General features: G+C 37.5%; 1 protein-coding gene across 16 annotated transcripts in view; it reads left to right on the top strand.

Annotated features, from left to right (window-relative positions):
- The window catches only part of PTBP3 (polypyrimidine tract binding protein 3), a 114,723-nt gene that overhangs the window by 30,037 nt on the left and 62,826 nt on the right, over positions 1 to 21,860 (top strand). For 8 of the 16 annotated variants that reach the window (XR_008668362.2, XR_008668361.2, XM_031014575.3 and 5 more), the window contains one exon: positions 5,510 to 5,594. Coding sequence is in view for 12 of the 16 variants with exons in the window: in XM_055350410.2 (XP_055206385.1) it covers positions 5,510 to 5,594 (85 nt within the window). In the remaining 4 variants the exon portion in view is untranslated. Of the gene's footprint in view, positions 1 to 5,508; positions 5,595 to 21,860 lie in introns of those variants that run through there. The other 8 variants (XR_008668363.2, XM_031014576.3, XM_055350412.2 and 5 more) reach the window with 2 other exon arrangements.

The following is a 21,860-nucleotide window of genomic DNA, read 5'->3' as shown; positions in this document are numbered from 1 at the left end:
TTGTGTACATATTTGACAAAATTACGTTATTGATAATTATACATACAGGAAGAATATATCATGTGAATGAACTAACATTCTGGAACCATACACATTTTAATGTTGAAAGATGATAAAAATTAAGTTGAACCTTTTCACTTGGGATAGAAAAATTCTCAAGGATGTGGTGCCATTTTATCTGTGACTAGTAGATAGGATTGGGTATGTAGCAAAGGGATAGTGCTTCAAGCAGGATAATATCATAAAAAGATGCAGAATAAGTATGATTTATTTGGAGAAAATTACATGACAGGGGAGTGTTACTGTGAGCAAGAGATCCAGATTAGAAAGATTGTTTCATTGCCATCACAGGACATTTAGACTTGATTCAGTTACCAGTGGAATAATTTCACATTAATGGTTGATTGGAAATTTATTTGGTAGGAAACTAGGTAACAGTTTATCGAATGAGAAAAAAATAGAAAAAAAACATGAGTAACTTACTTTTCTCCCCAAATTGAAACTGAAATGGCATGTGTGCATTAAGAAGAATATAGTCAGGCTGGGCGTGGTGGCTCACACCTGTAATCCCAGCACTTTAGGAGGCAGAGGTGGGCAGATCACTTGAGGTCGGGAGTTCGAGACCAGCCTGACCAACAGGGTGAAACCCTGTCTCTACTAAAAATGCAAAAATTAGCTGGGTGTTGTGGGTGGACACCTGTAATTTCAGCTGCTCAGGAGGCTGAGACACGAGAATCATTGGAACCTGGGAGGCGGAGGTTGCATTGAGCTAAGATCGTGCCACTGTACTCCAGCCTGGGTGACAGAGCAAGACCTTGTCTCCAAAAAAAAAAAAAAAAAAAAAAAGATGAAGAATATAGTCAGCTTTTGGGATTCTTAGTCCTTGTCTGGGGCCTGTGTTAACAGTTTGACACCTCCTCTAGGTGCCTTTCTGGTAATCTCAAGTGTCTCTAAGATAAAGTGCTTTCCTGTACATTTCTTCTTTCCAGTTTTTTTATGTCAAAAATATGAAAAGAGTTGGTTCCTCACAGCAGGTAACTTGTTTGGTTGGTAGAAAGGTGTTTGCGCTTTTGACTTCTCAAATGTTTGACTTTCAAGATACTGCCGTATTCTTTTTTCTCGTCAATTTTTCCTTTAACTCTTTTGGTAGATTTCTTATTTGCCTTTCCCTTGAGCTGTTGTATCCCTTTATAGTTTTGTTGTAGAGAGGGTATTAGGTCAATGTTTTTTTTCATTTTACAAAAAAGCTATTTGCTGTCAATTGAAATTTGTGTAGTTTCTGGTATATGTTATCTGCGTTTTGTAATGTTCCTTTCTTTTCTTTTTGTTCTGCTTATCTTTGAAGGGATGCCTTCTGGACCACTGTTGTACAGAAGCACAGTGTTGAGGATGATCTGTAACAGCGGGCTGTGGCAGGGTTGAACACAGGTGTTAGTGATGACTGTTAGTGAAGACAGCAGGACTCTCAAGCCAGTAGGAATCCTTTGGCTCAGAATGAAGTACCTGTTGTCCTATATTTTATTTTTTAATTTTAATTTTATTAAACTTTTCAAACAATTAGAGATGCATGGCAAGTTATAAAGATACTACAGAAAGGTTCTGTGTGCCCCTCACTAAGTTTCCTCCAGTGGTTACATCTTATATAATTATAGTACACCATCAAAACAGAAGCACTGGTATTGGCACAGTGCCTGTATATAGTTCTGTTTGATCTTATTGCATATGTAGATTCACATAACTACCATCACAGTCAAGATATAGAACTAATCCATCACCACAAAGATCTCCGTATGGTACCATTTATAATCACCTACCACCTCCACCCAACCATCTCTATCTCCTGGCAACCACTAATCTGTTTTCCATCTCTATAATTTTTGTCATTTTGAGAATACCGTAGGTGAAATCATAGAGCATATTATCTTTTGAGGTTGCTAAGTGTATGTTTATTTTTTTTTATTTTTTATTTTTTTCCAGAAAACACCAAACTACTTTCCAGAGTGTCTGTACCATTTTACATTGCTACCAGCAATGTATGAGAGATCTGTTTTTTCCACACCCTGGTCTGCATTTGATATTGTAACTTTTTATTTTAGATGTTCTGATAGTTAAGTGGTAGTATCATGGTCTTAATTTTTCCTTGAAGTGGCTTTTGATTTGCATTTCCTTAATGACTAATTAGGTTGAGCATCTTTTCATGTACTTACTGGCCTTCTTTGGAGAAATACCTTTTCAAATCCAATGGGTGGTCTTTTTTTATTGTTGATCTTAAGGGTTCTTAGGTGTTCTAGGTACCAGTTTCTTGTGAGATGCGTGACTTGCAAATACTTTCTTCCATTCTCCATGTTGTCTTTTTATTCTCTTGATGGTGTTCTTTGAAATACAAAAGTTTTTATATTTGACAAAGTTCAGTTTATTTATTTATTTATTTATTTATTGCCATTCGTGCTTTTGGTTTTGATAATCCATTTTTTGTTTTTATTTTTATTTACTTAGAGATGGGGTCTCCCTGTGTTGCCCACGTTGGTCTTGAACTCTTGACCTCAAGTGATCCTCCCTCCTTGGCCTCCCAAGTGCTGGGAATACAGGTGTGAGCCACGGTGCCCGGGTTTTTGTACCCCATATAAATGCAACAATATAGCATGTATTCTTTGTGACTGACTTTTTTTTTTTTCTTTGAGACGGAGTCTCGCTTTGTCGCCCAGGCTGGAGTGCAGTGGCGTGATCTCGGCTCACTGCAATCTCTGCCTCCCGGGTTCACGCCATTCTCCTGCCTCAGCCTCCTGAGGAGCTGGGACTACAGGTGCCCGCCACCACGCCAGGCTGATTTTTTGTATTTTTAGTAGAGACGGGGTTTCACCATGTTAGCCAGGATGGTCTCGATCTCCTGACCTTGTGATCCGCCCGCCAAGGCCTCCCAAAGTGCTGGGATTACAGGCGTGAGCCACCGCGCCCGGCCGTGACTGACGTTTTAGGTTTGTGAGATTTATCTGTGTTATGTGGAGCCGTAGTTCATTCTCATTGTTGTATAGTCATTGCATGCATTTACAAACATTTACTCGGTTATTCTACAGTTGATGGCATTTAGTTGTTTGCAGTTTGACGAGTACAAATAATGCTGCTGAAGACAATCTTATATGTCTAGGTGCACACAAGCAGGCAATATCTTGGGGTTTATGCATCGGAGTAGACTAAGGATCCTAGGATATTCATATATTTGACTTTAATAGATTGGATCAGACAGTTTTCCAAGTGGTACCAGTTTACACTCCCACTAAATTATACTTAACTCCCATATAAGAGTTTTTGTCACCCCACATTATTACTAACATGATATTGTCAATCTTTTTAATTTTACAGTATTTCATTGTGGTTTTAACTTGCATTTCCCTGATGACCAATGAGGATGTGGTCAAATATCTTTAGTTTGATTGGATATGGTATTAGTCATTTATAAGTTGTTTAAAAAAACATTTATTTCTTGTTCACTTACAATGGTGGTAGCTGTTATGGAGCTACACTTGTTATTCTGAGAATCAGACTGAAAGAGTACCTCCTATTTGAGATATGCTCTTATTTCAGAGGGAAAGAAAAAACTGGCAGAAATGACTGATTTTTGAAGTTACTGTTTGGATTAAGTATAGGTCATGTCCATTCATGTTCCATTGGCCAAAGGATATTACAAAACTGTGTTGTCAATGGGGGGAGGGAGTTATACTCCTCGCACTGGAGGCATTGCAAGTCACATGGCCATGGATGGGGGTGAATAATTCTTGTTCAGGAAAAGGAGAGGGTACAAATACTCTGGAACAGTGACATAGTCCACCACTTTGTGAGATGGCTGTTCAAGTCTCTTGCCATTTTTCTGTTATCTTGGGTTTTTCTTACTGATTTCTAGTGTTTTGTTTTTCCTTTTTTCTTTTTCTTAGTACGTGCTGGATATAAACCCTTTGTTGGTTTTACATATCGCAGATATCTTCTTATTCCATGACTTGTCTGTTTATTCTCCTAATGATGTCTTTTGTTAAATAAAATTGTTAATTTTAATGTTATCTAGCTTATCAGTATTTTTGCTTTATACTTGTGCTTTTTGTTATCCTTGAAAAAATTCATTTCTGCAAATCTCGAAAGAGCTAAAATGACCACCTTCAAGTGGTTTCTAACTTTATATTAACTTGATTTATAGGTAGAAACATACTGATGCTAACTCATATGTGTGGAAGATATATCTGTTAGTAATGCATTTAACCAAATTCCTCATACATAAAAATCACGTTGAGTATGTTTTAATTTATACTATTAATACATTTAAAGATGCGAAAATGTGTCTTTATCTGCAGGTAGCCAGCAAACCACAGTCTGTTAATTATCATATGTAGCCTGATAATACCTACATCTCAGATTTTATTAGGAAGACCTGTGCTTTAAGTGTGAGGCCTTAATCTTGATTTTTCTGGGAGTTGAGATTTTCAATTTTCTTTTATCCTACTTACTGAATTCCTCCTTCTTATTCCCATATGTCTCTATAAACTTCCGGTGAAAGATCCAAAGGGAGTAATTTCTGGATGTTTAAATACAGGACTTGTTTAAATAATTGTATTTCTATTATATAGATATATTGGTGGTTTGTCTTTCTTCAGCAGAGGCTAAAGTTGTTCCCTACAGAAGTGGCACCTACACTTAAGCATTAAATATGTGCTGTAGCACTATTGCTATTCTAATATTTGTAGGATTGTTTGGGGATTAATTTTTATTATCCAGTGTATCAAAACACTTGTTCTTAAAAATTGGCCAAGCGAAACCAATAGTACTATTTAAAATAGGTTGGTTTTAACTTTGTACATAGTATTTATTGTCCTTCCTGAAAGTAATCTTTTAAATGTTGGTGATAGATCTTACATTACAATGAAAAGACTTCTCTGAGTTACTTTTTAGTGTTGCCAGTTCAGATTTGGAAGCTGATCAAAACTCTTACCTGAAAAAAAGAGTAAATTACTTAAATAATTGTTTAAGAAATAGTCTGCATTAAAGATCATTTGGAGGATTAATGGATAAAAAGTTATTGATTATAAAGAATTTGGCCAATATGGAAATGAAGTATATTTTCTACTTAAAAAAATACATTGGTATTGAAAAGTCAGGATTCTTAGGGAGGACTATACAAACTATTTGCATATAAATATATGCTACAAAAACAATGTCATAATGCAACCCCCTAAATATGGTTTGGCACTTTCAGATGTTATGTTTTGGAAACCTGCGTTTGGTTAGAAAGAATTTAAAGATTATGCCCCCATTTCTGTGGTGGCAGTTGTGTTTATATAGTTGTGGATTTGCAGTAATTTTTTCTTGCTACGCAGTTCATTTGATTTTGTGATTCTTGAGGAGTTCCCCCTTTAATGTCTTCATACAAAGATGAAGTAATATTATTAGCTTTTAATACTTTTAGTAAATATGGACCATTATCTAAAACTTGGTTTATTAACCAAACGTTGGTTTTGCTTTTCAGCGGGGATCTGATGAGCTTCTTTCTTCTGGCATCATTAACGGACCTTTTACCATGAATAGTTCTACTCCTTCTACAGGTGTGTATGGTGAGTTTTTTTTTTTTTTTTAATATTTGATTTCTATGGGTTTCAAATTTTTTTTTTTACAGTGCTCTTATTTTGCTTATATCATGTTGAAGTGCCACTGTTTATAACAAAAGCTAAAATTTGTTTCGGTAAAGTACTATATACTGTTTACATAGGTGGAATCACTAGTTATACCTCTCAAATTTTAAGGATTCATTTGGATCTAATTTGATGATTCAGTTTTTTGATTGATGTTCTTTGTGTTACATAATTTTGATAAAAATACTGTCAATAAGTTGGTGACCCAGAACTATTGAGTAAAAGAGCTAGATCTAAAACTTGGGTTGAAGTCAGGTGTGGTGGCTCATGCCTGTAATCCCCAGCACTTTGGGAGGCCGAGGCTGGCTGATCACCTGAGGTCAGGAGTTCAAGACCAGCCTGGCCAACATGGCGAAACCCCGTCTCTACTAAAAATACAAAAATTAGCTGGGTGTGATGGCGGGAACCTGTAATCCCAGCTACTTGGGAGGCTGAGGCAGGGAGAATTGCTTGAACCTGGGAAGCGGAGGTGGCAGGGAGCCGAAACGTGCCAGTGCACTTCAGCCTGGGGGACAGAGCGAGACTCCATCTCAAAAACAAAAAACAAAACTTGGGTTGAGTGATGATGGACTTGGAATAGAAGTATTAAAGTATAAGACGATATGTTTTAAAAATTGAAGTGATTTACGTACCATAAGGTACCACATGATTTAAAAATAAATGTTCTTGAAATTTAGTGGCTGTAAAGTGAATTGAAGGAGTGCAGTACTGGAAAGAGAGTGAGCAGTGAAGAGGATTTATTATTATTATTATTATCATTTATTAGGATTATTGCTGTAATCCTAATAAAGGATGGTAACTGGCACTGTGGCAGTGGTAGTGTGATGAAGAAAATTGAATAACTTATAGAAGATAAAATTGATAGTAATTGATGATTAATTGAATGTTTGAATAAGGGATATCACCATTGATTTCCAGGTTTTGAACTTGGACTTAGATAATTGGGTAGATGAATGGTAATGAATGGTCGTGCCATTCATTTCTATTCGAATGTAGGAAGAACAGAGTTGGGCAACACAGCAGGTTCAGATTTGTATATATTGAGTTTGAGGTTCCTTTGGAACATCCAAATGGAAATGACAGATAGGCAGTGGGTCCCTGGTCTCAACATCATGAAAGAAATTTGATAGTATCATACACCGTTGACAACTGAAGCCATGGACATGGAGAGTTTCAGAGAAGGGAGGGTTTCTTTATCCAGATGTTTTTGGAGTTGTAGGGAGGTGGGGATGAATGGACCTCCTTTTCCAGACCAGAAGCTTATATGGTGTTTGGGACCATGGGAACGTAGATGTTCGGGAAAGTGAACAAGTATAGAGACAGAATGAAAAGAACTGGATCTACCAAGCTCATTCTAGCTTATTTTAATGTAACTATTAATAATAATTCTTTTTAAAAATGAAAGTGTTAAAGCATACAGGATACTAGAACAATGGTACGAAATTGTGACAGCCTCAGGCAAACTAGGACTTAACAGTCATTCTATTTAGGTGTTATTAAAAAGTTAACATCTGATTCTGTCACCTAACACTCAAATTCTGTTTAGGTGTTGTTTTAAAAAATTCTCTTAGCTTAATGTGGGCATGTCTTTTTCCATGTCAGCTTTAAATTATTTCATCGAATTCAGGGACGTCCAATCTTTTAGCTTCCCTGAGCCACATTGGAAGAATTCTCTTGGGCCACACATAAAATACACTAACATTAATGATAGCTGATGAGCTAAAAAACCATCGCAAAACAGTCTCACAACGTTTTAAGAAAGTTTACGAATTTGTTTTGGGCCGCATTCAAAGCTGTCCTGGGCTGCATGCTGTGCACAGGCTGCATGTTGGACAAGCTTGATCTAGTTCTAAAACAAAGAATCCTCCTTCTCCGAACCTTTACCTACAATATCTTAGGGATTCTGATAAGAATTATGTTAGAGTTATATGTTAATGTGAAATGTTGATCATGTTTTGGTATTATCTTTCCATTTGGGACTATGACCCATGATTCCATGTTTTTAGGTTCTGTTTTATGTCCTTTGACAATTTTGAAAAAGTTCCACACTTTTCCATATAAATCACATAGTTTTCTTTTAAAATGTATCTTAGGAATTAATGGCAGAGATTGTTTATTGTGTACCCCAATGCTATTCTTTTTTTTTTTTTTTTTTTTTTAACCAACAAGAACCTCAATTTTTATCTGACACATTGCTACCCAGATGAAACTACTACTTTTCTGTTCTTCCTTATAGCTAGATGTGGTCATGTAATTAAGTCTTGACAAGGTATAAGTGGAAGTGTAATATGAAACTTTTAGGGCATCTCTACATGGGTACACTGTTTTTCCTTTTTTTTTTTTTTCCTCCAATCTTATTGCCTGTGGGTGTTCCAGCTTCTTAGATAATGATGGGAATGACAGGCATCTGTAACAGAGACAGCTAGAGCCTGATAACATTGTCACCATTCCTACATTTAGACTTTTCATGTGAGCAAGAGATTAACTTCTTTTTTTTTTTTTTTTTTCTTTTGAGACTGAGTATTGCTCTGTCTTGCCCTGGCTGGAGTGCAGTGACGCAGTCTCTGCTTACTGTAACCACCGCCTCCTGGGTTCAAAAGATTCTCCTGCCTCGGCCTCTGAGTACCTGGGATTATAGGCGCCTGCCACCATGCCGGGCTAATTTTTGTATTTTTAGTAGAGACAGGGTTTCACCATGTTGGCCAGGTTGGTCTCGAACTCCTGACCTCGAGTGATCCACCTGCCTTGGCCTCCCAGAGTGCTGGGATTACAGGCATGAGCCTGAGATTAACTTCTTAAGTAACTATTACTTCAAATGTTGTTATATACAGCTAAACTTAATTTAGTATTTTTGCTATTATTGAATGGGCATTTTTTTTCCCCGTTTTCATTTTTAGCTGGATACTGCTAGTACAGAGAAGACCTATTGATTTTTGAATATTTATTTTATGTATACTTACTTTAACTAAAATGTCTTAGTAATTTTTTATTAGTCTTTTGAATTTTGGAATTATTCAATGATGTGTCTTCAAATAAAGATAATTTCAAGTATATAAATATATAGATTGTTTTGTTAACTTGTTATGTATTCACTGGAACCTCCATAAATGAGTTGAATAACACCGGTAATTGTGATTATCTTTGTCTTGTTCTTAATTGCAATGGAGGTGGCTTTATTATTTAATCTTTTAATATAATGTTTGCTGTTGGGATTTTTTGTTTTGTTTTGTTTTTGAAACAGGGTCTTGGTCTGTTGTCTAGCCTGGAGTCCAGTGGCACAAACACGGCTCACTGCAGCGTCAACCTCCTGGGTTCAGGCAGTCCTCTCACCTCAGCCTCTCGAGTAGCTGGGACTACAGGCATGTGCCACCACACCCAGCTAATTTTTTATTTTCTGTAGAGATGGAGCCTTACTATGTTGTCCATAGGCTGGTCTCAAACTCCTGGGCTCAATCAATCAATCCTCCTTCCTCGGCCTCCTAAAGTGCTGGGATTACAGGCATGAGCCACTGTACCTTGCCGGGTTTTGATAATAATCCTTCATCATACTTTAATCGGTTCCTTCCTTTTCTATTTTACTTAGTTTTTATTATCAATGGCTATAAATGTTACCATCATCTTTTGTGCTTCTGTTAATTGTGAGATTTGGTATCCATTAATTTTTTGATGTAGTGAAATACAATTTCCTGATGTTGACCCATTCTTGCATGCCTGGAATAAACCAACTTGGTCATGGGGTATTATTTTGATATGCTGTATTCAGTTATAGGTTAGATGGCTAATAGAACCGTAATACAGACCTAAAAATACAGATTTAAGTTTATTTCTAAGTTCTTTTGAAGTCTGGGTAAGTAGTCAGGGGCTTACTTAGTTTCTTGAATTGTGTTGGGGACCAGACTTTTTCTCTTTTGTTGTTCTTTTATCCTCAACACGACTACCTTCTCAAGATAGAAAATAGTACTCTGTCTCCATCGTACCCACAGGAAGGGTAACGAGGACAGTTGAAGCTGAACTTTTTCTTCCATCTTGGGCCATAATGATGAGACTTACACACTAAGGGTGAGAGTTGAGAAGTGGAGGCTGAGTCCATTATAGGGACAAGACTGAGAAGTTGCACTTTTTTCTCATTCTGTTAGCTAGAACTTCGTCACATTGACACATCAGCTTCAAGGGGGCGAGGGTGAAGGGTCTAGGAAATTGGTCTTTATTCTGGTATATCCTGTCTAATCATAATTGAGGGAGTTCTATTACTTTACAATGGAAGGAGAATAGAGATATTGAAGGGGACACTCAATCACATATGCATTCAACCACATATGTACTGTATTTTGTGTATGTTTATAATTTTCACAGCTATATTAATAAAATATTTCTTCATTGCTTTCTTTTTGTACTCTAATTGGTTAGTATTACTGTTACCATAACATTATGACATACATATACCATATAATCAGCATCCAGAGCAAGAAACAGGCCACTGCTAATACTCACAGGAATCCTTCTTTCCTTTTTCATTCATTTCCTCCTTCCAAGTGTATTCATTAGCTTGACTTCTAACATCATAAGTTAGTTTTTTGTGTTTTTAAACTTTATATGAATAAGCCAATAAATATAGTATATCGTCCTTCCTGTCTGGGTTCTTTCATTCAACATTATGTTTGTGAGAGTAACTCGTGTTGTGTATTGCCCCTTTCGTTCTTCTCATTTCTATATAGTATTTTATTGTATCAGTGGATATTTGAATTATTTCCATTTTATATGTAGTGTTGCTATGAATATTCCCTTTTTGTGTGTTTCACCGTGTTTGCTTGTGTGCCCTCTATCTCTCATTTTGGTCAAAAATACAAAATTTACCATCTTGTACATTTTTGAGTATACAGTGTAGTAATGTTAACTATAGGAACATTGTTGTACAACAGATCGCTAGAAGTTTTTCATCTTAACAAAACTGAAACTATCCATTTAGCAACAACTCTTCATTTTCTCTTCAAGCCCATTCTGCTTTCTGTTTCCAAGAGTTTGGCTATTTTAGATACCTCATATAAGTGGAATCATGCAAGATTTTTCTTTTTATGACTGGCTTATTTCACTTAGCATAGTGTCCTCAAGGTTCATTTATGTTGCAGCAAATGGAAGGGTTTCCCTTTTTTGTAGGGTGAATAATTGTATGTATATACCACATTTTATTTATCCATTCCTCTGTCCATGGGCATTTAGGTTGCTTCCACCTCTTAGCTATTGTGCTATTGTGAGTAACGCTGCAGTGAACATGGTGTGCAGATATCTCTTTGAGATCCTGTTTTTAATTCTTTTGTATATACCAGAAGTGAGATTGCTGGATCATATGGTAATTCTGTTTTTTATTATTTTGAGGAACCATCATACTGTGTTTCATAGTGGCTGCACCATTATTCCCACCAGTGGTACACAGGGGTTTCAGTTTTTCCACATCCTTGTGAATACTTATTTTTTGGGTTTTAAATTTTTTCAAATAATGGCCATCCTAACAGATGTGAGGTGATATGTGGTTTTGATTTGTATTTCCCTGATGATTAGTAATGCTGAATATCTTTTCTTGTGCTTGTTGGCTATTCGTGTATCTTCTTCAGAGAAATGTCTATTCAATTCAAATGTCCTTTGCCTATTTTTTGTTTTGTTTTACTAATCTTAAAATTTTCTCTCTAATAAGCACTGTCCCCAGACTTCAATTTGCCCATTTTTTGATTGGATTGTTTTTGTTGTTGAGTTGTAGTAGCTCTTTATGTATTCTGAATATTAACCCCCTATCACGTATGTAGTTTATGATTTCTTTCTCCCATTTCTTTCATTGTTTTTTTACTCTATTTTAATTTCCGTTGCTGTGCAGAGGGTTTTGAGTTTGATATTAGCCCCATTTGTTCATATTTTCTTTTGTTGCTTGTGCATTTGGTGTTATATCCAAGAAATCTGCCAAATCCACTGTCATGAAGCTTTCCCCCTTTGTCTCTTATAGGTCTTTTATAGTTTCAGGTCTTATGTCTAGGCCTTTAATTCATTTTGAGTTAATTTTTTTTCATGTGGTGTAAAGTAAGAGTCCAATTTCATTCTTTATAAATGTGGATATACATTTTACCAGCACCATATGTTGAAGAAACTGTTCTTTTCCTATCGTGTAGCCTTGGCATCTTTGTTGAAGATCATTTGAACGTGTAAGTGAGAGTTTATTTCTGGGTTCTCTAATCTGTTGCATTGGTCTATATGTTTGTCTTTATGTCAGTAACATACTGTTTGAATTACTATAGCTTTGTAATGTGTAGAAGTTAGGAAATGTGAGGCCTTCAGCTTTGTTTTTCTCAAGATTGCTTTGGTGATTTGGGATCCTTTGTGTTCTATATGAATGTCAGGATTTTTTTTTTTTTCCTGCAAAAATGCCATTGGGATTTTGATAAGGATTGCATTGATCCTGTAGATCACTTTGAATATTATGGACATTTAAACAATTTCAAGTCTTCCAATCCATGAACATGGATGTCTTTTCTTTTTTTTTGGAGACGGAGACAGAGTTGTGCTCTTGTTGCCCAGTCTGGAGTGCAATGGCACAATCTTGGCTCACTGCAACCTCCGCCTCCCAGGTTGAAGTGATTATCCTGCCTCAGCCTCCCAAGTAGCTGGGACTACAGGTGCCCGCCACCATGCCCAGCTGATTTTTGTATTTTTAGTAGAAATGGGGTTTCACCTTGTTGGCCAGGCTGGTCTCAAACTCCTGACCTCAGGTGATCCGCTCACCTTGGCCTCCCAAAGTGCTGGGATTATAGGTGTGAGCCACTGTGCCCGGCCACATTTATGGATATTCTTGACAAATCTTTTCGTGGACACGTGTGCATTTTACTTGGTATGTGTCTAGAAGTGGAATTATTGGGTCCTAGGATATGCAGGTGCTTATCTTTAGTAGAGTCTACTAATTTTCAAAAGTGATTTTATACTCTTACCGGAAATATGTCAGTTTTGTTATTCCAGAACTTTGCCAATACTTGATTGTGTGTGTGTGTGTGTGTGTGTGTGTGTGTATTTTTTTTTTTTTTTTTTTTTAAGACAGAGTCTGACTTTGTCACCCAGGCTGGAATGCAGTGGCGTGGTCTCGGCTCACTGCAACCTCTGCCTCCTGGGTTCAAGCGATTCACGTGCCTCAGGCTCCTTAGTAGCTGGGATTACAGGCACGTGCCACTATACATGGCTAATTTTTACATTTTTAGTAGAGACAGGGTTTTACCATGTTGGCCAGGCTGGTCTCGAACTCTTTGACCTCAAGTGATCCCACCTTAGCTTCCCAAAGTGCTGGTAATACAGGTGTGAACCACCATGCCTGGCCGATATTGTGTATTTTTAGTTTTAGTTGTTCTGGTAAGCATATATTGATAGCTTATTGTGACTTTTGTTTGCATAAATATTAATGAAATCGATTATATTTTCATATGCTTACTGATCATTTGGATATTTTTAATGAAGTGGCTACTGAGATCTTTTGCCTATTCTTCTATTGGGTTGTTTGCTTTTTCTCTTTAACTTGTTTTTTATATATTCTGAATATGAATACTTTGTTATACATGTATGCAGATACCCTCTAACACTATAATTTACAAATTTATACTTGATGGCTTTTGTTAAACAGAAATTGTTCTTTTTCATGTAGAATACTTCATGTTTTTCCCTTAATGGCTACCATTTTTTGCATCTTATTAGAAATGTTCTTCAATTGTCTGCAAATTGATTAATGTTAACATTCCTTTCTCAGCTTAAGAAGTCTTTTCTTTTGAAACCATTGTATGTATAATTATTGAAGTCTTATGAAGCTGAATGTTAAAGAAATCTAATTGATTTACAAATAAAAATGATATGGGTTAATAATATTCCTAAGCAGGATGCCACTGCTAACAAACTGAATAATTTGTATTTTTATATATATGTATATATACACACACACACAATAAGTATTGTATGTGTGTAGATGTAATCACATAATCACGTAATCACAGCTCACTACAGCCTGGACCTCCCAGGCTCAAGAGATCCTCCCACCCCAGCCTCTCAAGTAGCTGGGACCATGGGCACATGCCACCACATCCAGCTAATTTTTACATTTTTTTGTAGAGTCTGGGTCTCCCTGTGTTCCCCAGGATGGCCTCAAACTTCTGGGCTCAAGCAATTCTCCTGCCTTGGCCTCCCAAAGTGTTGGGATTATAGGTGTGAGCCACGGCGCCTGGCCCCCTGGTACTTTTGTTGACCAAAATACTTATAAACTGTTAATGTGCTTGTTTGGTTTGCAAATAGCTAGGTTTTTTTTTTGTCTTCTTGAAATTCCTTTTATCAAATAAAACTTAAATGGCCTCTTTTTAAAGAACTCAGTATTAAATTTGGCTGCAAAGATGATATAAGCAATGTAGAAGACAGAAATTTATTTTTATCACATTCAACAAATTCTGAAGTAGTCAGTGCTCCAAGGTATATGGTGTCTTTTCAGATTTAGCAAATGATCCTGGAGGTTATTGGAGCTCGTACAAAAAGAAGAGAAAAAGAGAAAAGAAAAGAACATAGCCCCTCCTTATAAAGACACTTAAGGGAAAAGCAGCACGTATCATTTTTGTTTACATCCTGTTTACTTAGTCTCACAGCCACACCTAGCTACTTAGGAAGCTAAGAATGTAGTCCTTTTTTCTGATAGGCATGTGCTTAGCTAAAAATAGGTGGGTTTACGTAGAAAACAAATGTTGGAAAACAAATTTGCATTCTCTGCCACTGGTATTGAAGGCTATGATTTAATAATAAACACTAGTTTCTCTGATCAGTTAATTTGCATACTTGGCTTTTCATAGCAAGAAATGCAGATTGCTTTAAATAAAACCATATGAAGAATTGTAAACACTAATCTCCATACTTGATAAATAATTCTTAAATCCATCAAATAATTAAGCAATAGCTTAAAGCTGCTCTAAGAATTAGTAAGTTTAAAGAAAACTCACCCGCAGTCTTAATGCTAATCCATATAAATTTTGTGATTTAATTTTTCTAATTTGTGAAAGATCTGTAGATTTCTGCTTTCAACCATGATAGAGTAACTGGGACTGGACTTACTGTCAGTTGTTTTTAGACAGTGGACAACAAGTACAACAGGATTGTGCTCTCAGAAGGGGAACAATTGCTGAGTTGAAGAAACAGATTGAAGTTTGGGAAGGTTGAGTTACCTGGGAGGTATGGGAGCAGAGTATGAGAGAGAAGGGCCTGTGTAGAAAAAGTGCTTCAGAAATAATACCTTTGAATCTGTTGTTGAATATTATCAAGCCACGTATGCACAGTACATATGCCTGTGAGGTCAGGCAAAGAGCAACCAGAGAGCTATAAGCTTAACTTTCCAGGACTCACACAGGCCTGGGAGAGATATTTGAGTGATAGCCAACTACAACAGAGAGTCCTTGTAGAATACTTGAAGCACACTCAAGGGCACCTGACACCAGAGGAGACATGCCTTGACAGTAGGACTGAACTAGCTCCAGCATGAAGGTAAATCCAAATCTACCCTAATGAAACTTAAAAACAAACTCCAAAACAGTGTAGCTAATCTGAAAGTAACTTATGTTTTTCTAAAAATGAAGTCTAACACTTTAAAAGAAATAACAAATATAACAAAACAACAGAATAACAAATTCTGGTGCTTGTAATGTGGAGCATCCAATTGCCAGACATGTTAAGAACCAAAAAAATGTGACCCATAAACAAGTGAAAAATTGATCAACAGAAACAAACCTAGAATATTACAGAGATGATGGAATTATCAGCTGTGCACTTTGAAACAGTTACTAAAAGTATGTTCAAGTATTTAAAGGAAAATATGAGCATAGGAAGGAGAAAAAAATCAAATAGAACTTACAGAGATTAAAAATAAGACACCTGAAAAAAATACATGATGGCATTCATAGCACGTTGTATTCTACAAAAGAAAACATCAGTGAATTTGAAGATAGCAAAAGAAACTGAAGCACACAGACAGAAAAAACTGAAGGCTGGGCGTGGTGGCTCACCCCTGTAATCCTAGCACTTTGGGAGGCCGAGGCGGGTGGATCACCTGAGGTCAGGAGTTTGAGACCAGCCTGACCAACATGGTGAAACCCCTTCTCTACTAAAAATACAAAAATTAGCCGGGCGTGGTGGTGTGCATCGGTAATCTCAGCTGCTTGAGAGGCTGAGGTAGGAGAATTGCTTGAACCCCCAGGGGCAGAGGTTGCAGTGAGCCGAGATCGTACCACTTCACTCCAGCCTGGGCAAAAAAGCAAGACTCTGTCTCAAAAACAAACAAACAAACAAACAAAAAAAAAAAACTGAAAAAGAAGTGAACAGAGCCTTAGTAACTTCTGGACAAAATCAAGCAGTCTAAACACACATATGTATAACTGAAGTTGCTGAAAAAAATGGTTGGGGCAGGGAGCAGAAATACATCTCAAGAAATTATCCTAAATCTTCCATATATGTGGAAAACATAAACCCACTTATCAAGAAGTTCAGTGAAACTTAAGCAGTATAAACACAACGGAAACCACACCCAGGCTTATCATAATTAAATTGCTGAAAACCAGGAATGCAGAGTAAATCTTAAAAGTAGCCAGAGCTGGGCAGGGGTGGGGGTTGGTGGAGGCGGACGAGGGGGGACCACTTTTCCTTCAAAAGAACAAAGATTAGAATGAGGAGAGAGATTTCTTACTTGATACAGTGCAAGCCAGAAGACAATGAAGCATCATTAGAGTGCTGGAAAAAAAAAATCAAACTGGAATTCTATATGGAATTTAAAAATGAAGTTAAAATCTTCTTTCAGGCACACGAGCTGAGAGCATTTGTTAGCAGCAGACTTCCATTTCATGAAATGGTAAAGGAAATACTTTAAACATGAGGAAAATGATACTAGTTAGAAACTTGAGTTTTATACAGCATGATAAATATGTGGATATGTGACTTTTCCCTCCTTTTTTTGTTAATTTGAAGGATTATTGACTGCTTAAAGTAAGATAATACATTTTTGGCGGTTATGACATATGAGAAAAGCAAAATATACAACAGTACCACAAAGGATAGCTTGAGGGAAAGAGACATATACTTTGGAAGGTTCTTACAGTGTACTGAGGTGTTTTAATATTATTTGAAGGTACTCTGTGATAAATTAAAGATGTATATTGTCTACTCCACAGCAGTCACTTAAAAAAAAGTAAAAAGGGATAGCATATAATGTAAATGAAATAGAATACCAAAAAATAAAATCCAAAGGAAGCCGGGAAACAAGGGAAAAAAGGAATAAAAAATAAATGGGACAAATAGAAAAAAAATGACAAGATGGTGGGCTTTTAAACCCAACCACGTTAATAATTATATGAAGTGGGAATGCAATAAAAAATTCAATTAAAAGATTGTTTAGATAAAAGGAAGACTGAGTTACTTGATGTGTATAAGAAACCCATTTTAAATATGAAATCTCAGGTAAAAAGCCAAAGGTTGGGAAAATGCTGGAGTAGCTAGCTGTACTAATATCAGGAAAAGTTGACTTTGGGCAAAAGAATATTACCAGGGATAAAGAGAGACATTTCATAATGATAAAGAGGTCAATTTATTGAGTAGACATAATTTAAATATAGATCTATTTAATCTAATTACCTAGTTTTCAAAACACATAAAGTGAAAACTAATAGAACAAAACAGAAATAGATAAATCTTCAAGTATATTTAGAGATAGCACTCCGCTGTCAGTCATTGATGGCATAGTAGACAGAAAATCAGTAAAGGTATAGAACAGGGGTTGGCAAGTTCTTACCTGTGGGCCAAATCCATCCCATTGCCCACTTTCAAATTTCCCATGAGCTAAGAGTGGTTTTTAAAATTTAAAATGGTGAAAAATAGTAAAGGATAAGATTAAATGGCACACGAAACTTTCATGAAATTCAAATTTCTGTGTCTGTACATAAAATTGTATTTGAACACAGTTATATTATTTGTTTATAGCTGCTTTCATGCCGTAACTGCACAGTTGAGTAGTTCTGACAGAGATCCTGTGGCCCACAACGTCTGAAATATTTTTGTGCCCCTTTAAGAAAAAGTTGGTAGATCCCTAATATAGAAATTTTTAACCAGCTTGATCTAATTGACAGTATAGAACAGTCTTCCCAACACCAGAATAATACACTTTATTTTCAAGTTTGTATAGAGTAGTCACCAGTTGTATTAGTCCTTTCTCACACTGCTGTGAAGAACTGCCTGGATAATTATAAAGAAAAGAGGTTTAATTGTGTCACAGTTCGTGTGGCTGAGGAGGCCTCAGGAAACTTACAATCATGGCAGAAGGGGAAGCAGGCAAAGTCTTATTATGTGGCAGCAGGCGAGAGAGAGTGAGTGTGAAGGAGGAACTGCCAATCGCTTACATAACCATCATGTTGTGAGAACTTGCTTCCTATCACAAGAAGAGCATGGGGGGAACCACCTCCATAATCCATCCACCTCCCACCAGGCCCCCCCAACAACACATGGGAATCATGATGATTACAATTCCAGATGAGATTTGGTGGAAACACAGAGTGAAACCATATTATTCTGCCCCTGACCCCTCCCAAATTTCACATCCTTTTTCCATTTCAAAACCAATCATGCCTCCCAACAATCCCCCAAAGTCTTAATTCATTCCAACATTAACCCAAAAGTCCCAAGTCCAAAGTCTAATTTGAGACAAAGCAAGTCCCTTCTGCCTATCAGCCTATAAAATCAAAAGCAAGTTAGTTACTTCGAAGATACAACGGGGGTACAGGCATTGGATGAATGCTCCCATTCCAAATGGGAGAAAGTGATGAAAACGCAAGGGCCACAGGCTCCTAAGCAGGTTCAAAATCCAGTGGGGTAGTCATTAAATCTTGTTTTTTTTGTTGTTGTTGTTTTGTTTTTTGTTTTCTCTTTTGGTTTTTGAGACGGATTCTTGCTCTGTTGCCCAGGCTGGAATGCAGTGGCACGATCTTGGCACACTGCAGCCTACGCCTCCTAGGTTCAAGTGATTCTCCCACCTCAGCCTCCTGAGTAGTTGGGACTACAGGTGCACATCACCACGCTTGGCTGATTTTTGTACTATTAGCAGACTTGGGGTTTTGTCATGTTGGCCAAGCTGGTCTCGAACTCCTGGCCTCAAGTGATCTGCCTGCCTCGGCTTCCCCAAGTGCTGAGATTATAGGTGTGAGCCACCATGTCTAGCCAGTCATTAAATCTTAAGGCTCCAAAATAATCTCCTTTGACTCCACATCTCACATCTAGGGCATGCTTTTGCAAAGAGTGAGCTTCCAAGGCTTTTGGCATCTCCGCCCCTGTGGCTTTGCAGGGTTTAGCCCCTGTGGCTATGTTGAGTGCCAGCAGCTGGTGTTGAGTACCTGTGGCTTTTCCAGGCGCATGGTGCAAGCTGTCAATGGATCTACCATTCTGAGATCTGGAGGACAGTGGCGCTCTTCTCACAGCTCCACTAGGTGCAGTGCCTCAGCAGGGACTATATATATGGGCTCCAACCCCACATTTCCCTTCTGCACTGCCCTAGTAGAGCTTCTCTATGAGGGCTCCATCCCTGCAGCAGAATTATGCCTGGACATCCAGGTATTTCCATACATCCTCTGAAATCTAGGTGGAGGTTCCCCAAGTTCAACTCTTGTCTTCTGCTCACCTGCAGACCCAACACTACGTGGAAGCTATCAAGGCTTAGGGCTTGCACCCTCTGAAGCAACTGGTGAGCTGTACCTTGGCCCCTTTTAGCCACTCCTGGAGCTAGAGCGGCTGGGATGCAGGGCACCAAGTTCCAAGGCTGCACAGAGCAGCAGGGCCCAAGCCAGCCCGTGAAACCGTTGTTTCCTCCTAGGCCTCCAGGCCTGTGATGGGAGGGGATGCTATGAGGATCTCTGGCATGCCCTGGAGACATTTTCCATATCGTCTTGGCAATTAACATTTGACTACTGGTTACTTATGCATATTTCTGCAGCCAGCTTGAATTTCTCCCCAGAAAATGGATTTTTCTTTTCTACCACATGGTCAGGCTGTGAATTTTCCAAACCTTTATGCTCTATCACCTATTGAACACTTTGCTATTTAGAAATTTCTTCTGCCAGATACCCTAAATCATCTGAGTTCAGAGTTCCACAGATCTCTAGCATGGGGCAAAATGCTGCCAGTCTCTGCTAAAGCATTGCAGGAGTGTCCTTGGTTCCAGTTCCCAGTGAGTTCCTTATCTCTATCCGAGACTACCTCAGCCTGGACTTCATTGTCCATATCACTATCAGCATTTTGGTCAAAAGTATTCAACAAGTCTCTAGGAAGTTCCAAAGTTTCCCACATCTTACTGTCTTCTGAGCCCTCCAAACTGTTCCAACCTCTGCCCATTACCCAGTTCCAAAGTCACTTCCACATTTTCAGGTATCTTTATGGCAGTATCCCACTCTACCAGTACCAATTTACTGTATTAGTCTGTTCTCACACTGCTATAAAGAACTGCTGAGACTGGATAATTTATAAAGAAAACAGGTTTAATTGACTCATAGTTTCACCATGGCAGGCGAGGCTTCAGGAAATTTACAATCATGGTAGAAGGGGAAGCAGGCAAGTCTCACATGGTGGCAGGTTAGAGTGAGTGTGAATGAGAAACTCTCAAACACTTATACAACCATCAGATCTTGTGAGAACTCCCTCACTATCACAAGAACAGCATGGGGGAAACCACCCCCATGATCCAGTCACCTCCCACCAGGTCCCTCCCTCGACACATCAGGATTATGGGATTACAATTCTAGATGAGATTTGGGTGGGGACACAGCCAAACCATATCACCAAGATAGGCAGGCTGTATCCGGGTCCTAAAATAAGTTTAGTCCTTTAAACAGTGATTAAAATCATAAAAATTATCTGACTTCATTAGAATTCTATTAGAAATCAAAACAAGATCTTCAAATATTTGGGGGAAAAATTTCCCAAATAGTAAAAAAAAAAAAAAAAAAAAAAAAAAACCATTGATCAAAGAAGTTGTCACAAGGGATATTCGAAGCTACTTTGAACAGAAATAAAATGAAACCGTAACTTAATGAAATTTGTGGGGTTCCACTAGAGTTGTTCTTAGAAGGAAATATGTAGTTTTAAATGTTTATATTAGAAAAGAAAAAATGTCTAAAGTGAATCATCTAGGCTTCCAGTTATAACTAGAATAAAAAGAACATGTTAAACCCTACAAGTAGATAGAAAAGAGGAAATATTAAAGATGAAAGCAAAAGTCAGTGACAGAAAAAAGTAGAGAAAAATTAATGAAACCAGTAGTTGTTTATGTGGTAAATAAAATTAGTAATAATACCTCTAAGTAGACTGAAAAAAAAAGAAAAGACACAAATTGCCAGTATCAAGAATGATTCTACAGTCATTAAAAGGGTATTATTATTGACTTAATGTTTGTATCCTCCCAGAATTGTTACGTTGAAGCCCTAACTCGCTATGTGATGGTATTTAGAGCTGGGACCTTTGAGAAATAATGTTTAGATTACATGATGAAGGTGGGTGGGGCCCTCATGAGGGGATTGGATTAGAGTACTTAGAGACACTAGAGAGCTTGCTTGCATGTCCTCTCTCCTTGCTGTGTGAGGACACCATGAAAAGTCAGCCAGCAAATAGGCAGCCGTTTGTAAGACAGGAAGATCCCTCACCAGAAACGCTTGATCTTGGGCTTTTAACCTCCATAAATTTTTCTTGTTTAAGCCACCCAATCTGTGGTATTTTGTGTGGTAGCCTTAGCTGACTAAGTAGATTCAGTGAATATTATGAAATTTTAAGCTAATAAATTTGACACTTCAGATGAAGTGCACAAATTCTTTGAAAGACACAAATTCCCAAACTGATACAAAAGCAGTAGAAAACTCAGGTAGTCATATAGCTGTTTAAAACATCAAATTACTTATTGAAAACTACAGTCCCATATTGCTTTATTGATGAAGTCTATCAGACATCTAAGGAATAAATAATACCAATCCTACACAGACTGTACAGAATATAAAGGAGGTGGGAACACTTTCCACTTTTTCTTATGAGGCCAGTATTATGCTGCTGCAGGAAAAGAAAACTACAGATTAATATCCTTCATGAATATTGACATAAAAATGTTTAGCAAGATATTAAATT

The sequence above is a fragment of the Gorilla gorilla genome, chromosome 13 (genome assembly GCF_029281585.2).
Source record: "Gorilla gorilla gorilla isolate KB3781 chromosome 13, NHGRI_mGorGor1-v2.1_pri, whole genome shotgun sequence".
NCBI lineage: Eukaryota > Metazoa > Chordata > Mammalia > Primates > Hominidae > Gorilla > Gorilla gorilla.
This window is presented reverse-complemented; position numbering and strand designations above follow the sequence as displayed.